The sequence below is a fragment of the Thamnophis elegans genome, chromosome 7 (assembly GCF_009769535.1).
Source record: "Thamnophis elegans isolate rThaEle1 chromosome 7, rThaEle1.pri, whole genome shotgun sequence".
In the NCBI taxonomy this organism is placed as follows: Eukaryota; Metazoa; Chordata; class Lepidosauria; order Squamata; family Colubridae; genus Thamnophis; species Thamnophis elegans.
The window spans coordinates 23,564,940-23,592,908 of record NC_045547.1 but is presented as its reverse complement, the minus strand read 5'-3'; the positions used below and the strand labels follow the sequence as shown (position 1 = coordinate 23,592,908).

The 27,969-nt window shown below is 37.0% G+C and overlaps 2 protein-coding genes across 2 annotated transcripts; one reads left to right on the top strand and one right to left on the bottom strand.

The window, feature by feature from the left end:
* The first annotated feature begins 894 nt into the window (after window positions 1-894).
* SYCP3 (synaptonemal complex protein 3) lies at window positions 895-11,306 on the top strand. The gene is made up of 8 exons (XM_032221015.1): window positions 895-1,315; window positions 1,991-2,066; window positions 4,192-4,226; window positions 6,023-6,140; window positions 6,876-6,975; window positions 7,885-7,983; window positions 8,594-8,698; window positions 8,837-11,306. The coding sequence occupies exons 1-8, from the start codon at window positions 1,183-1,185 to the stop codon at window positions 8,888-8,890; spliced, it is 720 nt and encodes a 239-aa protein (XP_032076906.1). The 5' UTR covers window positions 895-1,182; the 3' UTR covers window positions 8,891-11,306.
* CHPT1 (choline phosphotransferase 1) lies at window positions 8,700-26,627 on the bottom strand. Its single transcript, XM_032221014.1, has 9 exons — window positions 26,295-26,627; window positions 23,455-23,602; window positions 21,349-21,490; window positions 18,933-19,017; window positions 16,415-16,546; window positions 14,504-14,662; window positions 13,574-13,699; window positions 11,616-11,726; window positions 8,700-8,916 (listed from the first exon to the last, which is right to left on the bottom strand). Exons 1-9 carry the CDS (start codon window positions 26,523-26,525, stop codon window positions 8,872-8,874), a joined length of 1,179 nt encoding a protein of 392 aa, XP_032076905.1. The 5' UTR covers window positions 26,526-26,627; the 3' UTR covers window positions 8,700-8,871.
* Between the last annotated feature and the right edge of the window lie 1,342 nt (window positions 26,628-27,969).

The window sequence follows — 27,969 nt, the reverse complement described above, 5'->3', positions numbered from 1 at the left end:
GCATAACCTAGGTGTGGAGTGCGTGTGTGAGCGGTCGGTGGCTGCTGCTGGCCTGGTATGCGGGCGGGAGAGGGATCAGCTCGATCAGAAAGCGGGGCCGCCGGTTCGGTTCTGAGGTGATTTTGGCGGGAAATAAAGAGGCAGCAGCTGCTTTGAAAGGGCGAGCAGAGAGAGAGTTTTGCGCGGTCCTTTTTCCTCTCAAGGAGCACATCTCCAGGGGAGAGACTCTTCCAGGACGAGCGAAGGAAAAGATGGGCCGATTAAGGAAATGGGATACTCAAAAAAGGCTTACATCGCATTTATTAAACCTCTCCCAGAGTTTTATTTATATGTAGACTTTCAGCCTGCATGATCCAATCCCAAATTATTAACGTCGGTAACACAGGCCAATAATGTATAGAGAATTTTACAGTCTAATACAAATAAAATCCTAAACCTACAGACAGCCTTGATACTAAAAAAAACCCATTACTGTGTCTCTGTTTCAGTCGGTGTTTCATGTGTATATAGTTATTATATAGTACACCTAAGTTGCCAACAGCCAGTCCCAGAGTAATAAAGAAAATGCCGAACAATAATCTTGACAATACAGTGTGTCCTCCTTCTTTAGCTGATGCTTAAAAGCATAAAAGGAAGTTTCTGGTGATAGGTTTTTAAAGTCTCACTAGCAACAGGGACTTCTCTTTTCTAGCATATTGGACTTTCCAGTTAACATTATTTAAATATTGAAACATGATATCACATTTTGAGACTTGCAACTGATTCACAAACAACTTTAATGAGCCAACAGTTTAAATTTGATACAGAAACAAACAAAATCTATAAAGTTGGAATAATAATAAAATAGTACTTTTTAATTTGTTTTTGCAGTTTACTTAAATTAGGTTGTTAATTTATGAGGTTGGTTTATTCAGTTGAATTTGCATCATGAAATAGTAGTTTTATATATAATGGTTGAGTTCAAAACAGACAGTATTTTGTGATAACCTCACACTAATTTCATCTGTGAAAAATGTGTTTGTATAAGAAATTCTGTACGTAAGAGACATAACAGTGAATTCCAATTACGATAGCTTTACAAAAAGATACAACAGTACTATGAATTCAGATTTAACTAAACAAACGTGACATTTGAAAGTTGTTGATGTGTATTTATGTAAATTTTACAGCATTTAGAAAATTATGGCACCATCAGGAAGAAAATCCACAGGGAAAATAGCCAAACGAACACAGGAAAGTGCAGCTGTACATGTCTATAAATTTGAAGATGACCTAAAAAAACATCTGAGTGGTTCTGACGAGGACATTAGAGAAGGTGCAGTAGTCAGCTTAATTATTAAAAACCCTACTAATACACCATATATCCATTGTTTAGAAACTCAATTATCTGTCATGTGAAATTTATCTACAGATAGGTTTTGAGAGATGGAAAGTAGAGTAAACAATTATCAACAATCATGTAGTTGTGAACCAGTACAACTGGATAGATATTTATTTAAAGAAATATTGTATTCATGTTGTGCTTATGGGAGTGGAAATAGCAGAATTATGTTATACTTTTAGTGATTTAGAGGCATTTGAACTGTTTTCATATCCTAATTCAAAACACTAAGAGCTCTGAAGTGTATATATAGTAATTTCCCAAGTTGTAGCTATCATAGTTTGTTGCACTAAAAACAAAAAGATAAATAAAGGCAATTTAAACATAAAACTCTACTCCATAGAAGCTTACTATATACCAAAATTATTGGACACAGTCTTTCCAAACTGGATATGCTTTGAGTATCAAAAATATGATTGGATTAGTGAGTGTAATTACCATGTCACAGCTTCAATTGCCTCATGCATTGGAGTGGACACAAGATGCATTTAGTAGTTGGAGAGATTCACACATCTTGAGGAATACTAAGGAATAGTAAATACTGATCTGTTTTTTTCATCTTTCCTGGTGATGCAGTTAATTAAATTTATGTTTTGCTTTTCTATAAAGATGAAGCTCCAGTGATAGATAAACATGGGAAGAAAAGACCAGTAACTCCTCATGAGGGAGTTGAGGATGAAGTTGGGTAAATTGCTCTCTCACTCACTTTTTTGATGCACAGATGTTATATTAAATGTAATTATACAGTATATGAGCAGCTATAGTTATAGTAGTCAATCAGAAATGCAAATGTATACATTTTTTCACAAGTTTGGCAACACTGTTAATTTTTTGTATATCAACTCGGAGATGATGTTGCATAGAAAGATTGTCAGGTGAGTGTAAGATGGCATTGCAAAAAACGTCTATGTGTGCACATTTAAATAGATTGCCTTTATTGTACATAGAAACCTAATTAAGAATTTGTTAAATTACTGGGTTGGATTAAAAAATTACCAATGTGAGAAATTTCAAGCATTCAAAGCTTCTCTTTGTACTAAGAATTGAATTGGATATTTGACTTACAACCATCACACAGAACAGAATTTATAAATCTAATAAATGCTAATAGAATAGAATAGGACTACCATATTTGTGGTGCAAAACTGGATACACATTACATTACAAAAATACAGAAGATACCTACAACCAACACATTTTCCTGATTTTCTCAGACCAGATATGCTGAGCTCCATATTAGATATATGAGAGATTTTAGCAAGTTATACCTAGGTACAGGCAGTGCTTGGTTAACAACCACTTATTCATTGACCATTTGAAGTTACAATGATGCTGGACAAGTTGTGACTATGGCTGACTCTAAGTTCCAGCCATTCCAGCACCTGTGCAGTCACATGATCGCAATTTGGGTACTTGACAACTTATTTGCACTTATGTTTCCATGCTTTGGCAGTTATGTGATTGCAATTTGTGATCATTTCTGTTTGCTTCATACACAAAAATCAGGAAGCCAGCAGGGGAAATCACAAGTTGCTCAGGTAAGTCTCCTCACTTACATGCCATTGCCCCACACCACTGTCTACACAACCTCCTGGACTCTTGCTGCACTTAACATTTTGTCTCCCTGGCCGCTTGCATATCCTTCCCCACCTGGCAGCAGCTCTTATCTATCTCCCAGCCTGCTTGCAAGCTACCAAAACTTGCAATTTTCTACCAGCTTCCCCACTGATTTTGGTTGTTGGAAGCCAGCAGGAAATTGCAAGGAAGTTCTTGCTTAACCATCCATGAGTCTTGCCTAACAAGACCAATGTGGATAGCAGCAATTGTTTTTTCTAAGCGGTCATGTGACATCATGTTTTACGATTGTATCACTTGACAATGGAAATTCCAGTCCCAATTGCCTTTGTAACACAAGGACTACCTGTATAACTTAATTTAGAATATTAAAATAGCTCTGTATTGCAAATATATTGTAATTGAAAAACACAATTATTTTCACAGTAAAAATAGAAAATAAATCTATCTGAATTAAGTGTGAGTTGCTTCTAAGAAAAAAATTATAGAATTGGAACCTGAAATCCAAATTTGATTTGACAAAGATCCATTTGTTTTTGTTTTTTTGTATAGTAAAGTAAATAAACTAATAGTAAGCCAAATACGAACTACTGAATTTATTAAATAAAACTTTGCCTCCTCTCTTTACAAAATTTGATTCAGGGTTTTTTAATTTTCCACAATTACTTTTATGAAAAGCAAAAAAAGATTAGCATACTAGCAATAGCTATAAATAAAATACCATTGTTGAATATCCTCCCTTTGATCCTATGATTCTCATCAAGTTCAGACAAGGTGGCTGCAATAAAATACACACATACTAAATACAGAAAGCCAGTCACATACTGTACTTAACAGTGATTTGGCTATTATTATATAAAGGCTACAAATATCAGATTGCTTGGTTCAGAATTAGCTGAATGTTAATTGAACCCAGGAATTCAGTAACCATTGTTTGAAGATAATACTGCTATTTAATTATTTCTTGACAGGTACCGTATTCAATTATTTCATTTAATATCTCTGTATTTTTCTCTATTTTATGGTATTTTTTAATATTGGTAGGTGCCATTCACAGTACTGATTTTGTCAACATGTTTTACTAAAATGTCATGTTTTATATATTTAGTATGTGGGTGTATATTAACTGTAATTGTCATGCTATATTAAATCTATTTTGTTGCTACAGAACAATATGAAAAATATAAATTTTCTTAATGTACAGAAGTTACTCTTAAAATTAATCTATTTTATAGGGGAGAAGTGCAGAATATGCTGGAACGATTTGGAGGTATGTTTTGGAAAATACTCATATAACTATTATTATACATGCATGAGGGTGAATATAAGTGTCGCAGGATAATATTGCAATATAGTATCTGGGTCGGTCACTGGGACTTTAAATACTAGAGCCATTTGGACCCATTTCCCACAGAAAAGAAAACACCAGGAGCCAAAAAATCTTGGTGGGCGTGGCCAACTTGACATCACTCATGGCACACACACACACACACACACACACACACACACCACACAGGCCATTGCCTACCCAGGTTTTGTGGCTCTCTGTATTTTCCTTTAAACAGGTATCTCTCTGTATGTCTGTCTCTGTCATCTCTCTCTTCTTCATCTCTTTCTCTCTCTTCCTCTCTCATCTCTTTCTCCTTCCCTCATCTTTCTCATTTCTCTCACATCTTTCTTTCTCCCTATCTCTTTCCCATCTCTTTCTCTCATCTTTCTCCCTATCTCTTTCTCATTTCTGTCCCATCTCTGTCTCTCTCATCTTTCTTTTCCCCCTCTGGGTTTCTCATCTTTTTCACCTCTCTTTTTCTTTCTCCCTCCCTCTCTCTCTCTCCCATTTCTAAAAACAAGCAAGGGTTGGGGGATTTTTTTGACATAGTTCCCTAATAAACAAAGTTCTTTTGTCCCCCTGCTGCGGCTCCCTGTCGGATGATCCCACCACTGGCTGGCCCCACCCCTCGTCCTCCCCTCCCACTCACTCCTCACCTACTTTGAGAAGAGAAGGGTGGTGGCAGCAGATGGAGACTTGCTCCGTATTCCAAGCAGAAATGAAGTGCCCCTCTATTTGTCTTTTTTAGTCCCTTGTTAGTCCTGTGTGCACTTTAGCTGCTGGGGGAGATGCATGATTTTTCTCCGCCTAGAGACACTGGCTGGGCCGGCTGCAGCTGATGCTCCACATTGTAATGGCTCCAGGAGGAGGAGGAGGAGGGGATGCCATCTCCCTCATTGTGAAGCACGCTAAGTTTAAGTGTGCTGCGTGAGGCGCTGCAAGAGCAGCAAGCTGGCCATGGAGACGACGAGAGCAGTGGCATCAGCTGCAGCTGGCCCAGCTGGTGTCTTGGGACGGAAAGAAAGTTACGTGCCTCTCCATATTCCTCTTGCTACCTCCATGGCCTGCTTGCTTCTCTTGCAGTGCCTCGTGCAAATATATTAATATTTGAAGTGCAACATCAGTAGTAGGTAAACATACATAGTATATTCAAAATTGATAGCCAACATTGAATTACCATTTTTATTCAATCTAAAATCTATGTTTTGTTTTTATTTCTCTGCACCTAATAGTATGATGGTCTGTAGCAAAGTTTTGGTCTTCATGTGCATCAAGTTTCCCCCCAGAAGATATTGCTTCTTGTTATATGTAGTTTATTATATAATTTACTCACAATCATTTAAACTTTAATCAGGCGCAATGTTAATAAAAGCATATTCTTAAATTGTAATTAATGCAGTTTCAGTTTGGTTCTCAAGCTAAGTTAAACTTGTGAAATGGCTTTACTGAAAATGTTTCACCCAAGGATAAAGTGGAACTGTAACGAAATCCTGTTTTACTGCTTTTTCTGTTGATCATTGTACATTAGTACATATTGTGTCTACAGCACGGTTTGGTATTGTAGTAGAATTTATCCATTTGATAATGTTAATGACTCAGTATTTATCAGTATACTGGCTTATTGAAAGTATTACAGTATTACAATACTCAAAATAGTCTGAAAAGGTGCTATAGTAATGTTTGGATTTATTACAAAGTGTTAAACCTACTTGCTAAAAACTATTCTCTTACTGTAGCGGATATTAACAAAGCTCTTCTGGCTAAAAGAAAAAGATTAGAAATGTATACAAAGGCTTCCCTTAAAACAAGCAACCAGAAAATAGAATTTGTTTGGAAAACGCAACAGGAGCAAAGGTCAGTTAGTTCAAGAGTAATATATATTTCACAGGAAAATAATTACTTAATTCTTTACAGCTAGTCCTTGACTTATGACTATAATTGAGCTTGCAATTTTGGTCATGTCGACACTATTGTAAAGTCAGCCACAATGTGACGATTTCATTTTACAAACTCGTTTGCAGCAGTCATTAAGTGAACACATTATAAAGCAAAACCATATGATCATTAAATGAACACAGTTTTAAGTGAACTAATTGTTTACTATAGGCTAGTTTTTGCCAGTAAATGCCAGTTTCCTACAAAAACATAAATTGTGATCACTTGACTGCAGGATGCTGCAAACCCCATAAATGTGACTCCCAAGTGCTGAAAATAAGGTCACATGACCACTACCTGTAAATTATGATTAAATTTTGTTTATTTTGCTTACTGAAAAACAAACTTACCCGTTGGAGAAATATCCTAGCTGCTTTTTTTGGTATCTGGATTACACATAATGTCAGTGAATCTGGATTACATTAACTCAGGAATTTAAAAATAAACATTTAAAAACATTGATTTTCATTTTTTAGTTTTACAATATTTTAAAATGCCACAATGTTGATACTTAAAGGATTAAAGTCTGCAACTTCCAGGAGTACCCTCAAGCATGCAATTTAGTCTGTTAAAGTCACCATTTCATATTCCTGTGGATTTATTTTACAAGATATTACATATTGCACTCTTTGTAATGTTAAAAATATATTGCAGGCAAAAGGTTAACCAGGAGTACTCTCAGCAGTTCCTACATGTATTTCAACAATGGGATGCTGATATACAGAAAGCAGAGGAACAGGAAGAAAAGCTAGTGGTTTGTTTTCTTCTATTATACTAACCAGATTGCTATATCATGCTGACTTCTTTTTCCTCCTGCGATACAGGTATCCCTCAACTTACAAGCATTCGTTTAGTGACTATTCGAAGTTACAACTGCACTGAAAGTGACTTACAACCAGTCCTCACTTATAACCATCACAGCCTCCCCATGGTCATGTGATCAAAATTCAGGCACTTAACAACCAGCATGTATTATGACATTCACAACATCCCATGTCATGTGTTTTCCACTTGCAACCTTCACAGCTGGGCTTCTGATTAGCAAAGTCAATGAGGGGAACCTGATTCACTTAATGACTGTGATTCACTTAACTGCAGTGATTCAGTTAACTGACATAAAATTAGTGTGACTTACTTAACAACCACCTTGCTTACCACAATGGAAATACTGGTCCTTATTGTGATTGTATGTTGAAGATGGCTTGTATAGGAGAAATTATCATTCAATAACCAAAGATGAAATATTCAGTGATACAGAATTGCGTGCATTACTAACTTTGTGAAAATATTTGTTCCCCCAGCATGCAGGAAATTCAAGTAAATTTAGCAAAGTCAGGTACTTTATAAGATTTGCTTAACCACGAAAAACAATTGAGATTTAAGGCCAGTTACTAGATAGGTCAGAAATGTTCAATTTTCCTTTCTGCCACAACTGAGTCTAAAACTAGCTGTCCAAATTGTTTTGTAAATAATCTCTTTCCCAAAATAAACTTGAACATCGAGATTCAAGTTGAATTCAGGTTTACGCACAGAATTTTGAAACTTAAAATATGCAGTATCATGCATCTTGGAGTAAGTCTATTCCTGATGTCTTTTGTTAACAGAAAATTTCTATAATTGAATTATACCAACTTATTAACCATTATACTTTTTTCTCCTTCAGAATGTATTTCGACAACAACAGAAAGCTTTCCAGCAAGCAAGAATAGTTCAAAGTCAAAGGCTGAAAACAATTAAGCAGTTGTATGAGCAGTTTATAAAGGTCATTTTAAAATCAAATTGCACATAGTTTTATCAAGTTCACATTTGAATGTGTAATTTTCAGTTAAAACTTCATAATGGTGCTTGAAGTATATATGATGTGCAATATTACTTGCACAACATATATAATATGGTTAAAGCCACAGTAATACTTTTATGCTTTAAAATGAAAGTCATTACTACTACTAGATATTAACTATTTAGATTTGTTACCACTTTCTTTAACTATTCTGTCAAATTTCTACTAATTTTTGTTCCATCATGTAATTTTGTGATCAGTCTAACATTGCTAGTATAACATACTGGTGTTGATAATGTTATCCATCATCCCATTTTCATTCCTGGACAAATTTCTTATGTAATATGTATCATCTCAACTATGTTCCACTTTCAAACTTTCTTCATATATTACATAAATGTTGCATGCAGTGATTTTTCTATTATCTTTCTAGCTATCTTGCTAAGGTTAACATTTCCCATATTTACAAAATTATGCTTCCCAAAATATTAAGCATTCTGAAGGTTTAGTCTATATTTTGACTTTGCAAATGCAAGAGATTTCTTGATGTGAATTATTATCTGGTTGTCATGGAAGTGAATTTTAATTTTAGAGTATGGAAGACATGGAAAAGACTCATGAAAGTCTTTTAGCAGGGGCACAAAGTGAACTTCGCAAAGAAATGTCCATGTGGCAAAAGAAAATCATGATGGACACAGTAAGTATTAATACTGATTTATGAAAACTTCAACAACTTAAATAGAAAAAGTAAACATTGTTTATAATTCACCAGCTAAGAGAACTGATACAAAATGTTGCATTTGATCAATATATTTTTCTTTCTTTCTCATAACAGCAACAGCAAGAGATGGCAACTGTTCGCAAATCTCTTCAGTCCATGTTATACTGATGGTTCAATGGAGAAACAACTTGTACCTAAATAATATGATACAATTATACACATTAGCCATTGTGAGAAGAAAAAAGAGACTGTTTCACATTCCATGTTAAAAATTACATGTGCCTGAATACTTCATTGTTACAAAAGAAATCAACAAATAATAACAATTACTGTTTTTTTCATTTTTCACAATATAATTCTTTTACCTTAACATACTTTTTTTCCCTTCATTTTCAAATTACAAATGTAAATGTATGGGTTATGATAGTATCTGTAAACTTCAAAATATCTATACTGTAGACTTATCCCTAGTTAGGCACAGTGGTTACAAAAGTCCATTAGCTGAATTGGAAATTCAAGTCAAAATGAAAAAGTCCTAAAAGCTGGGGGTGGGGGAAAATCAGTCACACATTAGAAGTAAAGTGCTTTAACATAAGAATTGAACAATCTGTTTACAAATTCCTTACAATCTTATCTTATTACATTGTATGTTTTCCAGATTTAGTATTGTAATAATTTAAAGGTATTAATATACTAATGTATTATTTGAAGGAAAAGTTATGGGCTAATAAATTGATACATCAAACCTAGTGCTTTGAAAATATTGGTTTATGTAATTTAATAAAAAACAAGTACCATTGGAGTGATTATTGAATAGAAAGTAAGAAAGCATTAAATTTGAAATGAAATGTTTCTTATCATCCATTGAAATACTACAAGACAGATTCAATGAGGTTGCGAATCAAAATTTGAAAAGGTAATTTACATTTTCATAGTTCAAAAACATTGAAACATTACAAATGCAGTATTTACACAGTTATGGAATAGTTAAAGCAATTTAGAATTGTGTTTGACTTACATCTGATCTTTTTAAAAAAATATCAATTATATTGCTTTCATTTTTCACCAAAATTTGCTTGAAATGTTTGATTATATTTAAATATCAAGGTTTGGCACTTACTAATTATCATGATGCCATTGCATTAAGTACTGGTTTTCTATATAGAATTCACCATGGTTGCATAATGGCAATTTTTCAACTGAATCTGCAAATGTAATTTTTATATAATAGCTTATGAAACTTTTTATTTAAGCTTCATTTAAAAGTCAAGGTAATAGATTATTCTTATAATTCTGTTGGGTTTTCTAATTTCTAGAGAGATATAATAATTAGTGATGCAGATTGGAATGTTTTTACTTCATATATAGGGAAGTGGCCGCTTGGGATTGATTCTCTTATGAAAGTGTAGAAACCCTACAACTGTTTTTATTATAGTATCAAAACTAAGATGAAACACATTTTCTGAAATCAAGCATAATTTCTGTTAAATGTGCTTAGATGGCTTCTACATTATTATATTTGTTTTCCATAACCTAAGAATAATTTTTGAAAGATAAATTAATAAATTAACAAACCTCAGGGTTGCATGAAAAATAAACTATCATTTAACAACACAAGGAAAAGAACTAGTTGTAAGTTTTTCTAGAGACTTAAACGTTCAAAAGGAAGAATATGTATTGCTGGCTATGCAAAATAATATTTAAAAATGTTAATGTATAATATTAAAAATGCAGGTATATAATCCCAATGTATTTGTAACACATTTGTGTAAATGAAAATAGATTTTTTGTTGTTTTAAATGTAATGGACCAGATTATGCTCAAAAATGGAATAGCTTCACATTTTAAAAAAGATGGATTTCATTCTAATATGCAGGCTCGTTGCAGTTGTTACTCTTCCCACACCACTCGCAAATTTTCTTTTTTTATAAACAGCTGTCTGGGAAGTTACAATTTGCAAATAGCAAACTAGGGCATCTAATCCCATATTTTCATTCGATGAAAAGCAAATAGAGGTAATCCTCGGGTTATGACCATTCATTCAGCAATCATTCAAAGTTGCAATGGCACTGAACAAATGGTACTTAAGATTGCTCCTTATATTTCTGTCCATTGCAGCATCTCTGATTATATGATAATGTTTTTTGATGTTCCCTGCCATCTCCCCACAAGTAAAGTCTATTAAGAAACTGGTCAAAAATTGCAGCCAATGCAATTTAGTAATGCCAGGGACTTCTGTTGCTAAGTGACAATGTTGTGCTTTATGACTATTGTTTAATGGGAATTCAGGTTCCAATTGCCATTGTAAGCTGAGCACTACCGCTCAGGGGTAAGTGTCAGATGCCAGGGGAGGAAAATGTTTAAATGTTTCTGTCTACCACAAACTTTAATTGAAAGTAAAACTACAAACTATAGTTTGGTCAGCCTGAAAATAATACAATATCCTTTTGATCACTGATTTCTTTAACTACATTGGTTACATTTTTAGCCAATTTCTTGAAAGCTTGAGACATGACAGAATGTTCAATGAGCTATTATGTAATTTTTGTACTATATACTAATGGTAAATTTACTCTCCTAAAAAGTCAAATACATTAATGGAATAGACCATGCTAGTGATTACCTTCATTAGACTTTCAACCATAAGTGTATACAAACAGAAAGTACACAGATTTTTTAACAAAAGTTTCTATGATTCTCATCAAGATAACTATATGTCTTAGTATAATTTGAAATTTTATGAACTCCTTCATATTATGAACTCCTTCATATATTTGGTTTTCTTAAAAGCCTTCAGGTTTATATTTCTTTAAAAACAATATTTTCCATAAATCAAGATTTCTCCCTACTTCTCTTCACATTTAATTATAAGTCACTCATTATGATTCTGAACCTGTTCAAGAGCTTGAGGAGGTGAGAGCTTGAAGACTTGTATGTGAAGATGAGCAGCAATCTGTATGCATATTCCAGTAAAGTATCTCAGCAAATCAAACAACGAGATGAACTAAAGATGAAGAAAGGGGGGAAAGCTTACAAGTTAATATTACAGCAGCTATTGCATACAACAGAATTCTTCCTTTTATCCTACTATTGGGTATAGCAAATAATTTAAACTCATATAAAGCCAATTGGAAAAAAGTTACCAATCAAGTGAGAATTGCTCTATTTTTAATATTTTACTGTTCTGTACAATTATAGAAAATACATCTTTCTCCAGAACTTTAATTTTCCCTCCTTTCCATCCCCCAGGAAGAGAAGTCTAACTGCATCCAGTAAATTACAGAGGAATGAATGAAAATGAAAAGACAATGGTTGCCTTCCCTTCTGAGTTGGCATTGAATTAATAAATGTAAATATATTGGTACGTTTCAATCCCATAAAACCTACACATTTGGAAACAATGCATTTTATGAATGGAAACTAATCCATACTAACAGTTGTTAACATTAAATCCTAAATCATCATATGGTGCAAGTCTTTTTTCTCTATCTCTATGTTCTACCTTTTCCCTTACTTTTTTCTCCATAGAAGAGTCTGGAAAACTGAGCTTAAGGGTATTCCCAAAGAAGACAAGAAAGCCTGCTAGAATCTTTCTTGCCTGCAATAAACAAATAAGCCCTAAAGTTAAGCAGCTTCAAGCTAGATTTAAATGGGAGACAAAAGGAATGTGGTCTATGGCTGAAAAGCACGTTGATAAGTATAAATGTAAAATGGTAATACACAGATTATATGAAAAAAATATGAGATGCCTGTCTATCTTCACTGAGAAATTAGGGAAAATAATTCATTTTCATGAGTTTTTTCATATCATCTAATGGTATGATAGAATTTCTACAAACATTTCCTCACATAGCAGCTGGATAATTTCATGTTCAAAAAGTTAAGAGTCTAGCGTCTGATACATGTTAACTTTTTTCACCAGTACCTATTCAAGGAAAACAACTAGTTTCTGGTCAAAGCTTCTTTTTCAATGCATCTTTTTATTTGTGCCAGATTTCTCATCAGATAGGAACTCCATCCCCAATGAGTTATAGAAATGACTATAGAAATAAGACTTCACTTTATTCTTTTGTCATTTACAATGGTTGAGGTCTGCTCAAATGGGAAATATTTGTTATATTTCAGTAAGGCTGTTGGTATGCCAGTTTTCAGGGGAGCAATTGGAAAGGATGCATGTTAATTGTATTCTTATTTACTCTATCTCCTACATGTTTGGATAATTATGCTTCATTGCATAGAGTTTCTAGGAATATTGTAAAGATATTGGGTTTCCTATCCCAGTATCGCACACAATCAACATCTATCATTCATCCTTTCATGACTACACTGACAACTCACAATCACTTTCAGTAGTAATTCTGATTCTTTTAGTTTATGTCTTTTGATGTCTTTTAAAAAGACATTTAAAGATTTTTAAATTTTGTTTTTATTTAATGTTTTGACATGATCCAATAATCTTAGTTCTTCTTCAGGACGTCATTTTGTCTAAATTTATATTACTTTGGATAAACTCCAGCATAGTTTGGACAGATAAGGAATGGCAACTTATTTTCTTTATAAAACTATAAACTTTGAGGAGGCTATTTTAAGACAAGGGATTCACATTTTCAAGGTAGATTAATTCTATATTTTCTTTTCCTCTATTGCCTCTCTGGAAGAATCACTATCCATTATTTAAGGAGCACAACCATCTTTGCCTTTTCCTCATCAAGATGCCTTGTTACAAATAAAGCTAATATATGTCTTTGTACCTTTCAGTTCTTGATTTATAAATTAGACAATCCACACAAAATTCAAATTACCAATCATTATGTGTAATCTTATACATAAAAATACAACACACTTACTTACCAGTGCAATCCATAAAACAATATATTCCTCAATAAAACAACTGAAGTACTGGTTTAGAAATAAGAGGCCTGGTCCAATGAATGCTGTGTCTTGAAGATAGATCTCACTTTTTGTCATGTGTGCTACCTATAAACAGAAATTAGATTATAAATTAAGACTTTTTAGATCCTATTTAATCTTTTGCAATGTACTATCAACTCGTAAGGGAGACATTTGAATGCTATAAAATTAAAAACTATTCAAATTGATCTAAAATGTACACTCAGTAAGAATAGCAAGAATTCACTTCTTAATAACAATAAAAACTACAAAAAATATTAAACAGATTTTGTTTGCTGGTAGTGGCTCTCCTCACTTAATCACAGATACAGACTTTAATAAGCTTGATGCAGAATAGAAATTGTAATATACAATATAAATTCAATGTTAATTAAAACTGGATTTACATGGAGTAAATACATACTTTCTAATTCATCTTGCTGTCTGTCCAGTGGACTTTCTGGTAAATGTGGCCTTAATAATTAAATCTGAAACTATATTGTTTTGCAGGTATTTGCTTCGGCAAAAACCATGAAACCATTCGTTGTTTTGTTTGTTTGTCTTAATAAACTATAATTTGTAGTGAGTGTCCACTTTTTAAAATGAATGTATATATGATCATCATATTCTAGATATTCTAGGTAGTTTTTAAGAAACATGTTCAATTTGCCCACATTAGCTACAATCCTAATCACACTAATTTGGAAATAAACTCGACTGAACTCAAAGGGCCTGATTTCTGGGTGAATATGCATCAAACTACAGTATTAGTTTGACATTTTTATTAATATCAAATTAACGTTGATTTGTAGCATTCTTTAATATGTTAAAATATTTGGCTTACATCAGATAAACATTTTGTATGTATAGCAAATATAAAGAATGTTTTACCACTAATTTTTGTGTAATTTTTGCGCATACAAATCCAAAACTTAAGGCATACAGACAAGGATGGTTTTCAAACAGTTGAGTTGGTGATTTTTTGTAGATTACAACTGCCAAAGTAATAATTAGACCAATGTGGAGGCCTGGAGATAAAACACTTGTTCCCTGAAATACATAAAGACATTTATGTATTTTTTTAAAATAAGGTATGTTCTGTTATTTCTCTCTATAGCTCAAATAATAATAGTAAACATAATTTGATGTTAAAATATAATAGATAAATTACAAAATAATTAGCAATACCAAAAATATAATAGGTCTAAGAAACTACAAAACAATATGATCTATTGAATTTGAATCAAATCTATTTTTACAAAAAATTGCATGTGGGAAGAAACATATGGAAGAAATCTGCCCTATTCTGTGATTTAGACCTTTAAATATTAAACCAGATTTTTGACTGTCTATAGAGATTCCCAGTTATCCAAGTCATGGTTGTCCCAAATGTGCTTTTTCAAGAGGCAACTGGACTTTCTGGTTTTTCTTTGAAGATATTTTGCTTCTCAACCAAGAAGTGAAATGTTTTCAAAGAAAAACCAGAAGGTCCATTTGCTTCTTGAAAAAGTACCTTTGGGACAGAATTTAGAATTCACCCAGAATTTAATGGATAATCTCTTCAAACTGGAAGATGGAATTGGTCAAGGTGCTTTTTTCATCATTTGAAGCTTCCAAATGGTTTTAGAAACAGCTGGAGAATCTCCCAGAACAGTTTAACTCCTAAGAAATGTGGGAGGCAAGCTTATGATGGCAATTGGGATCAGAATTTCCACAATTAAGCAATGCATTCCTAAATCAAGGCATCACTGCCTGCATCCTATTTGCTATCATAACTCAGAGACTGGGTACCATTAAGAGAAGACCTCAAATGACCCAAGTCTTAGGCAAGAACCTGGCAGATAAGAGCTGCAGGTGGGTGGATGAGTACTACAGATGGACACATCAATGCAAGTAGGTCAGCAAAGCCTGCGGACAGGTGCTTCTGAATACAGACAGTCTAGTGGGAGATTCAGGTAGGAATGTGGGCTGGTACGGGCCACAAGTAGGTTATGGATCCAAGCCCAGTTTTTTGGGGGGCTGCTACACAGAATAGGCAGGTGGGGGTTGTTACAGAGCAGGCCCATTCATAATCTATAGTGCCAATGAGAAAAATCAGTGGAAGTGATATACAGGTGCAACTTGCAACCTTCTGCTAGTTTCCCCATTGATTTGCTTGTGGGAAGCTGGCAGGAAAGACTGCAAATGGAGAACATGTGAGAGTGGCTGGCTATGATTATGTAATTGTGAACCAAGTAACCAAGCACTTGAATTATGATCACATGACTGTAGGGACAGAGTGACAGCCAAAACTCTGAGGGTGGTTGTAGGTCCTCCTTGTTCATCACTACTATCACTTTGAACAATTGCTGAACAAGTGGTGGTTTCAGAAAGTTGAATTTTGTTTGGAAGAGTAAAAGCTAGTGTGTCCCAATAGTTCACTAAAGCCTTTAAAAAGGATTTTGGCTTTTGCATCAGGTAGAAGTGAAAAAGGGCTTATCAAATTGCTTGCTAAGTTGTTTGATTGCCTCTGCTTTGAAAGCTCTTAGCAAGAGTGAGCCAGAATTCCAGAGATACTTAAGAACTAAACAAATAATCTGATCTAGAAACTTCATAGCTGCTATATTATCTTCTTTCCACTTCTTTGTAATATGAAGCTATAAATTCAAGCTATACCAAAATTTTATTAGTACATTTCACAGTGAATATTGGATTTAAGGCTTTCTAAAAATGAGTACACACAATAGCACTCAAAAACTATTTGCTTAAGCATTAATATTAAGATTTGCATTAACCCAACAATTAAATCTTACAAATACTTACTGCTATTGTAGAACCATTCTTCCCCACACCTCCTCCAAGAATTACTCGGAAATAATTATAACTTGAAAATATTGCCCCACCCAATAAGCCAGCAATAGGTAATGTCTTCAGCTCTAGTTCGATCAGAGGGATCTAGTAAAGAAAATGCTCATTTAAAAGGTTTAAAACTTTCCGCAACTATTGAAACTTAGCAATTTATCTGAACTATTCAATTCCCTTCACTTATAAGCAAATGCCACTCACATCCATACATTCTATTATCGATCCCAGATTATGATTGAAGGACGGGGCACACAGACACTATTCTTTCAACTCTCTCACAATTATACAGTATATGACAGAATTTGGAATCAAGAAAGAAAATATTCTTAAGCAACTTGAACTGATTGCATAGAGGTAGTCTTTGCTTAACAACAGTAATTGAGAGCAGCAGCTCTGTTGCTAATTGAAGCATACATAAAGGGCAATGTTACACGACTGTTCTGACTTACAATGACAATTTGAATAGTTTCCAATTGCTGTTGTTAAGTGAATCCCTTGCAGTCATTAAGATACAATGTCACGTAATCCCCTTTTGCAACCTCCTGCCGGTTTCTCCTTTGACTCCGCTTGTCAGAAGCTGGAACTGAAGGTTAGAAATGATGACCACATGACCCTGGGATGCTTCAACACTCATGCTCGAGTTGCAGTTGTGATTACAGGGATGCTGTGATTTTTTTTCAACTACAAGGACTGCTCTTAAGTCTCCTTGTTCAGTGGAATTGTAAGATCATTGTAAGTTTGAATGGCTTCTGAATGTGAACTACCTATATACCATCGACTATATTTCCAGAAAATGACTAGTTCCTTTAGGTTTACTGTTCTATACAGAGGTAAACATCACGGGAAATGCCAATAGCATCTGCCCATTTTGCTTAGACTGTATTTATCCATATATTCTAGCTAATACAACTTAGCATAAATATTTACCTTTCTTATTCAACTGTAGTTTGAAGGAAACTTCCAAGAGGCAGCACAAGGTTAAAAAGAAAAGCAAAATAAATGAATCCTGTAACCAAGTAGGTTACATTTCAGAATACAAAATTACCTAAATTGCTATTTCCAAGATTACTGTATTTTAAATAATCCATTATTCCAATAAAATAATTTGTACTGTGAAGATGATTTTAAATTGAATAGTTTAACTGTCTACTGTAGCTTCAGGGAGGAAAAAATTCATTTCCAAAAGAAAACTTGAAAAGTTTCAGTAATAACATTTGAACCCTGAATTTGTTTCATGCAGGTATTCAATAATTCAAACATGCCAGAATATTAAATCAGTTTCAAGAGTAAAGCCAGGTAAGTGATGCTTACAAATTGTTTAAATGTTTATAAATGTAAAATATTGAAAGTGTATACTGTACCTATATAAATACTTGTGCAATGGTTTCATTATTGCCTTACAATGCAGTTAATATTTTTTTTTACTCAGTCTGTTGGATTTCTAAATGGTTGAAAAATCCAGAGAGGCTAAGATATCACCATAAAATGATCAGATTTATCCAACCTGAGAAAATCATATCTAGTGGACATAGTTGTCAGTATTTTCAAGAGGTCACCCTAGATCATGCCTCCTTTGAATAGTAGTTCTCTCATTACTTTTCTGTAAATCTAAACCCTAACATATTGGCAAAAATAGTCCAGCTTTGCAAGCAGAAGCATAATTTGCTCTTAAGTTTTCAGAAAATAAAAGGGAGATACATCCTGTAGACTTATAGCAGGGGTGTCAAACTGAAGGCCCAGGGGCCAGATCTGGCCTGCAGGGTGCTTAGATCTGGCCTGCGGGCCTGGCCCTGGAAACAGCAAAGGACCAGCCCACAGTGCCTCTGACAGTGAAAATGGAGCTCATGAGGGCCGCATGAGGCCTTCACAAGCTCCATTTTCCCTGGCAGGGTGCCATCACAGTCAAAAATGGAGCTCGAAAGTCCATTTTCACTGGCAGACCACTCAGGCCACCACAGGTGCCCCCAACACGAATGACGTTGAGCTGGCCATGCCCATCGTGGCCCCCCGAGATCAAACACAACCCTGATGTGGCCTTCAATGAAATCGAGTTTGACACCCCTGACTTAAAGCAGTACATTCTGTACACCTTTGAATGCTACATGGTTTGTTGAATAACAACAATGGTCAGCTGGCAACACATACGTAATAATGAATATAGAACTGGAAGTATTATGGAACACCATACGTTTAAATAATTGCAGTGATTGAATATAAACTTTAATTATAATATATTGAGTCTTTTTTCTTTATGTAGTTTTAAACTCATGCACCAGAAAGCACGTTACAAGTGCAGAAGTGACAATATATTTGGACCACATGGGAAAAGACATGTCACAATAAACATTTAAAAGTATCCTATTTTTAAAAGGGAAGAAAAATCAATGTTCATCAAAATGCAAACTTAGAATCACTTAATACCAATATGTTTCAGAGATATGAAAATATATTCAAATCTATAGGTATATTGACTTACCTTTGTGTCCCATATTCTTGTTCCACCAAATGAGCTTATCAAAAACATCAGCATTATGGCTATTTCAGATTCAGTTACATCAATTCTAGAAGAAGAAGAAAGAAAATGTTTTGCTCTGCAGTGATTTATTGCTTTCATGAATGGGAAATCATTTACCAAAGGTTATAGGTTATTTTTCTAAAATAAATGCAAACATCAGGGAACTTCAATAATGAAAGTAGCTGAATAATTTATTTTATTTCTTATAAGTATATTTTCCTAATTCAGTGTATAAAGTGGCAGAAATAATGGCTGGAATATAAATAAAGCATCACTATCTCCTCCTATCCAAAGTAAGATGTAAATTTATTTATTGTGAAAGAACTAGAAACTAATTGCAGCTTTAGATGCTTGATGCTTGAGCAGTTGAGACCTGCTTTTGCACTATTAAAGGGCTCCCAAAAAGTAGAAAAGTAAACGTTTTATAGCAAAATAAAGATACCGTATTTTTTGGAGCGTAAGGCACACCGGAGTATAAGATGCACCAAGATTTTGAAGAGGCAAATTAAAAAAAAAAGTTTTTGCACTCTGCAGACCTCCCAAATATGGCCCGTTTTTCGCAAAAAGGGGCCTGTTTCTTTTTGAAAAAAGGGCATGAATAGCCTTTAGGAGGCTTGAAGAGTGCTCCTGGGGGCTGGGGGGGGGGCAAAATTGAGCAAACTAACTGCCCATTTTTCGCTCATTTCTGCCCTCCTCCAGCCCCCAGGAGCACTCTATAAGCCTCCTAAAAGCTATGCACAGCCATTTTGGTGACGGAGGCAGTGTTTCAGGAGGCAAAAAATGCTGCATTTAGTGTATAAGATGCACCTAGATTTTCAGCCTCTATTTTGAGGGAAAAAGGTGCGTCTTATACTCTGAAAATACAGTACTTAACATGCTAAATTTAAAGCCAGCAACTAAAGGGGGAGGTGGAAGAAGAAATGGAATTATATTATAATTATTTTTACTTTTAAATCATCAGCTTGGTGCCATATCAAAGACTAGTTTTACTCTACCTTTCAGAACTGTTTACTATGCAGCATGAAGACAGAGCTTTATTAAAGAAAATCAAGTTAAACTCCCTTAGTTTAAAAACCAGCTGTTTGGAACAAAGTTGGCAGTTATAAATCAAACTTGAATTATAATCAATTGAAATTTTGAATTGGGATTATAAACAAAAACATTACACATCCAAAGCTGGAATGTAACACCCACTTTAGGGCGGTGATTTATACATCAAAGGAGAACAGATAAAGCACCAATTTACCTAAGCTCTACCTGTGTGCTAAGTGTAATATAAAAGTAATTGAATGCCTTATCCTGCACTATAAAACAACATCCATGTTGTGCTTTGTGCCTTATGATGAGCGTAAATTGAACTAATCCTGATACATTCCACAAATTGTGATTAAGAAATCATAACTTGGGATATGTGAGCCAAGCTTCACATCTACTTATTTGCCTGCTGCTGGCCAAATACTAATTGCTGGATACTAGTAAGCCTATTTTCTCTTTTCATAGTCTTCTACCTAAACTGGGATTAAATCCAAGCCAGACAGTTCCTTCAAATGACAATACCTTCAAACCAGTGGTGGGTTCCGGATCCTGTTGCAACCGGTATGATGCAAGGGAGCCCGGCGGCCACCACATGAATATGCACAGCACGCACATGCGTACTTGCCATCTGTGATGTCTCTGTGATGCTCCAGCTGCTTGGCGGAGCGTTGCACAGGTGCCGTATGCTCTGTGTGCATGCACGGAAGCCCTGAAGAGCTCAAATATGTACCGGAATGGTACCCAGTGCTCCTGTCAGGCACTGGTACGCCCGTATGAGGGTGTACCAGTCGTAACCCACCACTGCTTCAAACAGAGGACTGTTCTCTGTTTGAAGGTATTGCAGTACCACTTAGATTGTATATATCACTCCATAGTGCTTCACAGCATACTCTGAGTGGTTTACAATGTCAGCATACTGCCCCCAACAATCTGGATCCTCACTACAGACCTTGGAAGGATAGAAAGCTGAGTCTACCTTGAGTTTGTCAGGTTTGAACTCTGCTTTAGGCAGAGTTAGCCTGCAATACTGTATTCTAACAGCTACGCCACCAGGGCTCTTTTCATCCCCTTTTTTGTTCCAACCATGCTAGCTGAAAGCAATAGCAGGGTTTGTGCTCACAACTTTTCCTGCAAAGTTTTTGATCCTCCTCACTTAACCTTCATAGCTTTCAAACTACTTTGTGAAGTATCATCATCGTATCTGATGTACTATTAACTCAGCATGGAATTCCCAAATAACATTTTTCCTACAGGGGGAAAAAAAACTGGTGTCCCAATTGAGGACGACAGGAAATTTTTCTTAAGATAAGTTGTAAATTCAGTTATCTAAGCATCCACTTACTTGCAAAATCTGAGCATGCCCGAGACATAGGTTTGCCAGTGAGCACAGTAAAACAGGAATAATCCAGTAAAGGAACAGAAAAAGAGCCAGTCTGGATTTGTTCCCAAACGACCTGCAATACAGGCTGCAACACCAACGAATACTGAAAAGGCCAATTAAGTTAGGTTATATCTCAGAGCTGTTTTGGAGAATATATATAAATTAAGACTTTGAGTACAACGAGTAATTACTTTTCATTGATAAGTAAAATGGAAGTACATTAAGTGTGGGCGGGGAGGGGGGAATCCCTGCACTTACTAGTAAATCCCATCTTAGAAACCCCGTGTGTTTTCTTATCCCTGCTTTTTGAAATACACCATGTATTTTTAAAAAATGAGCACCCATAAAAAGTATCTTTGCATTCCAGGAATTGTGGCTAATATGATCTTCATTTAATCTAAAAAATTACCACCCTACTTGTACCCATTTTACTTCATACGTATTGAGCTAGTTTATAGAACTGGAAGATAATATTTTGGCTCCTGGATCTAACTTCCAATTTTGTGTAGGAGTATGCCTACTATTGTTTAGAGCAGGGGTGAAATCAAGTTACCTTCGCTACTGGTTTGCAAATGTGAGTGCGTGCGGACCTTCTGAGCATGCGCAGAGCATCAAAAAACGGGACGTGATGACATCTGGGTGGGTGGGCGGAGCCTCCCACCAGCACCGCTACTGGTTCACCTGAACTGGGTAGAACCAGCTGAATAGCCCCACTGGTTTAGAGTATGTCAATCAGATGTCTGTCTTTGATAAGTGGTTCCATTCTCAAATTGCTTTTCCTACTAGGACATTTTTAAAATATCCCACCTGTGAGAAATTCTATTAATTAAATGTTTTAAAAAACCAAAGGGTGTGATGGCTCAGCAATTAAAGATATTGAGCTTGTCAGCCGGAAAGCTGACAGCTAGGTTCAAGATTCCAGTGCTGTGTGATGGGGTGAGCTCCAGCTCCTGCCAACCCAGCAGTTCAAAAGCATCCAAATGCAAGGAGCTAAATAGGTACCACTTTAGTGGGAAAGTAACAGTGTTCTGTGCACCCGGGGGTATAGTCATGCTGGCCACATAACCAGAGAAGTGTCTCTGGACAATACTGGCTCCCTCAGCTAAGAAACGGAGATGAGCACCACCGTGACCCGACAAAAGCGCAAACGTCATAAGCGCGCCGACAAAACCGCGCCGCTAAAACCGTGATGTCAAAAGCGCGCCAACAACGGCGCGCCGACAGAAGCGCAATTTAAGTTAAGGTAAGGTTTAGGATTAGGTTTAGGGTTAGGGTTAGGTTTAGGGTTAGGTTTAGGGTTAGGTTTAGGGTTACGTTACAGCGCGCTTCTGTCGGTGCGCTTTTGTCGGCGCGCTTCAGGGCTAATTCGTCGCTCATTTGTCGCGCGCTTTTGTCACCGCGGTTTTGTCACCGTGGTTTAGTTAGGCGCGCTTTTGTTGTTCGCGCATTTGTGGTGGAACCGAGCACCACACCCTAGAGTCAGACACAATTGAGCAGGGAAAAGCTTTACCTTTTGAAAGACAAATTTCACCCTTGTTTTAGATGAAAATGCTGGAGAGAAGTTTCTTTGGTTGCCCAGAAACAATATTTGTTCCACAGGATGAAAGGACTACTTTTCTGGGTGGCTCTGAATGCTGACAATTGTTCCATCCTCTGGATCTGGAGTATGCATGGGTACCCACATAGCAAGTGGAAACTCAGAAACAGCTATTTTCCTCCCCCAATGCAGCCCTCTGGAGTTGCCATTACATGTTGGGAAAAGTCACTTATGATTTAAAGACCTGCAGACAGGTATTATATGCTCCCCCCACATCAAAGCACTGTTTCAATTCCACCTGCAAGCAATTTACAGGCCTAGTATTAAGGTGGCTTCATTTACATCTGAAGAATTGTAGGATGGACTTGAGAATGGGGTTTGTTGAAGTTCCCTAGGAAGGCATGAATTGAATTCACAGTGAGAAGCAATCCTATATTTTGTAGGGGAACAGTCTACAAGGGTTAGATTAAAAGACCTCCTTCCAACTCTTATCTGTCCATGATGCAAGACTAAACTAATTAAAAAGTTACCTGTTGAAATAGAATCACAGCCATGGTCAAACAATTCTCCCAAAGGAGAGCTACTATTTGTTCTTCTGGCTTGCTTTCCATCGATCGCATCCAGAGACTGGTAAATAAAGAGTCCTAATGCACAAAAGAGGAACACCCAAGGAGGAGCCTGGAACAAATATATAGAAACGATAAGAGGGGATATTTGTAGCTCAGGGTTGAAATGAGGTGTCCTTGGTGCTCTCTGAGTTTTCTTGTTTTCTTGCAGATGTTTCATTACCTTATCTAGGTAACATCATCAATGCTAGTACTAGTACAAGTAGTCCTCAACGTACGATCACAATTGAGCCCAACATTTATGTTGTTAAGCGACACATTTGTTAAGTGGGTTTTGCCCCTTTTTACGACCTTGCTTACCCCAATTGCTAAGTGAATCACTGCAGTTGATGTTAGTAACTCAGTTGTTAAGTGAATCTGGCTTCCCCATTGACTGCATGCAAAAAGTGCTGACATGACCTTGGGACACAGCAATGGTCATAAGTATGAGTCAGTTGCCAGGTGTCTGAATTTTGATCACATGGTCATGGGGATGCTACAAAGATTATAGCTGAAAAATGGTCATAAGTCACTTTTCAGTACTGTTGTAACTTGGAACACTCACTAAATGAACTGTTGTAAGTTGTATTTTTGTACTGTTGTATCACCTAGTTAGGGTAATGAAACATCTGCAAGAAAAACAAGTAAACTTGAAAAACAAGCAAGCTCAGAGAGCACCATCCTCATCCAATAAGCATAATAAGCACAGAGTGGCCTTGAACATCTGTTACAACATTCCCCTTTAATCACTATTTTGTCTTCAGCACATTGTATCTTAAAGTAGGTTTGTTACAAAACCAGGGAATGATAAGGCACTCAGTAAGAACAAGGCTAATAACCTAGTCTGCAGTTTATCTCGCTTATTAAAAAGCATGAGCAAGGAGATCCTGTTCTAGTCCTCCCTTGGGCATAGAAACCAGCTGGACACCTTTGGGCCAGTCACTGTTTCTGAGCCAAGTCTGGAAAGTGGAACAACGTCTATTCACCAATCCAAAGTAGACTAGCATGGTACATTACCAACAGTTGAGATGGGCAGCTATGGAAATTGAACACATACAATAAACCAACTTCAGTCAAGAGGCCTTCATTCCGCAGCAGATTCGGCTGATAATAATATGCACCATGGACTACAATCCAGTCAATCTTGAAAAATCATACAGGGTCAGACCTGGTTAGTCCTCAGATACAGACTATCAGAAACTGCCAGAAGGAAGGAAACTAGATTGGGAACTTTAAAAAGGAGGCTGCGGCAGCAGCAACAAATATCCACTTCCTTACTGTTGTTGAGAAGTTAACATATCTATGCAGTCACCAGCAGTGAAAATGCCACAAAAAGGAAATTGTATCTTTATGTGTATCATGCAAATACAAACCTGTTTTGCATATGAAGAAAATTTCTTTTTCAAAGAGGCAAATGTCTAAAATCAGCCCTTTCCTAGCTTCTATTCAAACAGCTCAAATAGCAATAGCAATAGCAGTAGACTTATATACCGCTTCATAGGGCTTTCAGCCCTCTCTAAGCGGTTTACAGAGAGTCAGCATATTGCCCCCAACAATCTGGGTCCTCATTTTACCCACCTCGGAAGGATGGAAGGCTGAGTCAACCCTGAGCCGGTGAGATTTGAACCGCTGAACTGCTGATCTAGCAGTAGCCTGCAGTGCTGCATTTAACCACTGCGCCACCTTGGCTCAAAACCTGTACATACTGTGACTTTTCTCAAAGTCTAATCCAAAGTGCCAATCCTTCCTTTGGTCTGACCTGAGTGTAGCACACAAAACTATCTGCTACAATATCCTACCTGGCAATGACTACTTCAGCTTCAACTGCAACACTACACTAGCACACAATAGATACAAACTTAAGATAAAACTGCTCCAAACACTCCAAACTCGATTGCAGAAAATATGATTTCAGCAACAGAGTGGTCAATGCCTGGAATGCTCTACCTGTCTGGTTTCATCCCAACCCCCATAACTTTAACCTTAGACTGTCTACTGTTGACCTCATCCTATTGGTAAGATGTCTGTAAGGGGCGTGCATAAGTGCACCAGTGTGCCTGTCCCCACTTATTCTTATCCATTTCCTGTATTCATAATCATGTTTATACTTATATTTGTTATCTTATAGACGCTTGACAAAGTAAAATAAACAAACAAACAAACAAATAAATAAATGCCTTAGCACAGGAAAGGCATGTTGTAAGTCTAACGAATAACTAAACACAAGCACACGGCACACTGTTGTTGAGCTACTTCAATTTCCGCAAATTCCCAGGTGACACGAATATTTTCTTTAAAAAAAAAAAATTACGACAAGCAACTCAGATCTTTTTCAGCCCAATCTGCCCACACTGGTCTCCAGCCCATCATGTTTCTCACGACAAAGCTGCAGCGTTGGCCAACAATAAGTCTCCTCTTGCCCCGACCGGGAGGGGACTTTCTCGTGCGTGACAGAGACCCGCAAGACTCCCCGAAAGCTCACGAGTTGAAGAATAGTATCCCAAGTACGCACAGATCTTAACGCTGCCGCCGATCTGTAGGAGTATCTGCTGAATAAGCTGGACGGGCTGAACCCCTGGAATTTGAACCCCAGGGCGGCCCAGGCTTTTCTTTCACTTGGTAACCTGACCCTCCGCCATCCGCAATGTCCCCCCCACCCCCGGCCGCCTCCCCCAAGCGGGACAAGGCTGAAACGAAACCAGAAGTAAGCGCGCATCCAGAAGGGCGACGGCGGAGGCGAGCCTCCCCGGCGTGCACAACCGTACCTCCTCGGTGGCGCTAGGGCAGTAGTACATGAGAATCAGCGACGGGACGACGGTAAAGGCCAGGCCGGCGAGCGTGATGGCGTTGGGGGCCAGCCAGAGCGGCGTGCGCTCCACCAGCCAAACCCAGAAATGCTGCAGCGGCGGCTCCAGCAGCGAGCGCCCGGACGCGTTGTAGGTGTGCTGTTCCAGGCGCTTCAGCTGCGCTCCGCTTAGCGGCTCCAGAAGCGCCATGGCGCCTTCCCGCTGGACCGATCTTGCCTCCCGACAGCCAAGCAATCGCGCGGACGGCGACGGGAGGAGCCGAGGGCGGGGAAGCCCGCTGGCCTGGCTGGAGGCGGGCAGGAAGTGGCAGGCTGGGAACTACGGTTGAGGGGACCACGTCGGCTCCGGAGCCGCCTCTCTCTCTCTCTCTCTCTCTCTCTCTCTCTCCCCCTCGACTTTCCTCCGCCGAACCCGCCGTTTCCGTGTTTCTCTCGCCCCTCGTTTGGTCTGCAGAAGGCGGGGTGATTTCGGTCACCCTCAGGCAGCCGGAGGGCGACAGATCCTGTTGCGTCGATTCTGAGGTGATCCGGAAGGCTGCGGATGCGTTTGCGCAGCACCTCAGCATCATGTTTATCTATGTTGGGTGAATTACTTCACGGGGCAAATTCAGAAGTTTTGAGCAAATGAAAGATTTAACTCCGTTAAACTCTGTTTAACTCTGTTTACCGGAGTTAAACAGAGTTGTCAGTGCCTGGAACCTGTCACGGTGGTTTCTTCCCCAAACCCCCATAATTTTAACCTTAGCCTGTCTACTATCAGCCTCACTAAGAGGTCTGTAAGGGGTGTGCATAAGCTACCAGCGTGCCTACCGTCCCTGTCCTAATATTCCCTTGTATTCCTATCCATTTCATGTATTCGTAATCATGTTTATACTTATATCTGTTATCTAGTTCATGCTTGATGAAATGAATGAATGAATGAATGAATGAATGAATGAATGAATAAATAAACAAAGTAAACCAGGACTAAACAAGTGTCGCCAATTCGGTGATCGTCATGTAGGAGCATTTCCATGTACAGACAAACCTGTATTGTACAGACAAACCTGTATCTACCGTATTAGAAGATGATACAGAGATAAAAGTTGTACGCTTTGATTTTGGTTGCAGTCACATAATATGTCGTTAATAATATAATTACTTTTAACCTTTTGAACCCAGTTGCTTGGATATGAACAGCACACTGAACCACACACTATCTTTTAACATAGAAGGGTGTGCATGGTACTAAACTATGCTCATGTTTGCTATAGTCACCTCTTGCCCCCATCCTGAGTCATTGGCCGTGTAGATTAGCAATGACAGGAGTTAGATAGCACAAGGCTGAAGGAAGGCTGATATCCACATGATTGCCTTGCCTATATATAATTATCACACTGAAAGGTTTTTCCAGAACATTTTCAATATAAGCCTTGCATTAGATTACAGTTGCCCCAGGCACATCAGGAAGTAGTTTTTCTATTTAATCCTTTTGATGCATCTAATACCATGATTATGACAGTTTGAATTATTATGTACATTTCATACTAAGAGTTTTGATTTGTGTTCATATGTTTTAATATACAGAGTTGCTGCACCAGTAGGGGGAAAAATATCCACTTCAGAAACGTGTCACACATAAGAGAAAGTACAGA

What these genes read in the sequence shown, in the direction of transcription:
- SYCP3 (XM_032221015.1), top strand. Translation starts at nt 1,183, where the DNA reads ATGGCACCATCAGGAAGAAAATCCACAGGGAAAATAGCCAAACGAACA. An exon ending in TGACGAGGACATTAGAGAAG is followed by an intron (nt 1,316 to 1,990) that starts GTGCAGTAGTCA and finishes TTTTCTATAAAG; the next exon opens with ATGAAGCTCCAGTGATAGAT. An exon ending in AACAGGAAGAAAAGCTAGTG is followed by an intron (nt 6,976 to 7,884) that starts GTTTGTTTTCTT and finishes TTTCTCCTTCAG; the next exon opens with AATGTATTTCGACAACAACA.
- CHPT1 (XM_032221014.1), bottom strand. Translation starts at nt 26,525, where the DNA reads ATGGCGCTTCTGGAGCCGCTAAGCGGAGCGCAGCTGAAGCGCCTGGAA. An exon ending in GCCCTAGCGCCACCGAGGAG is followed by an intron (nt 23,603 to 26,294) that starts GTACGGTTGTGC and finishes TATTTGTTCCAG; the next exon opens with GCTCCTCCTTGGGTGTTCCT. An exon ending in CTGTGATTCTATTTCAACAG is followed by an intron (nt 21,491 to 23,454) that starts GTAACTTTTTAA and finishes TGGCCTTTTCAG; the next exon opens with TATTCGTTGGTGTTGCAGCC.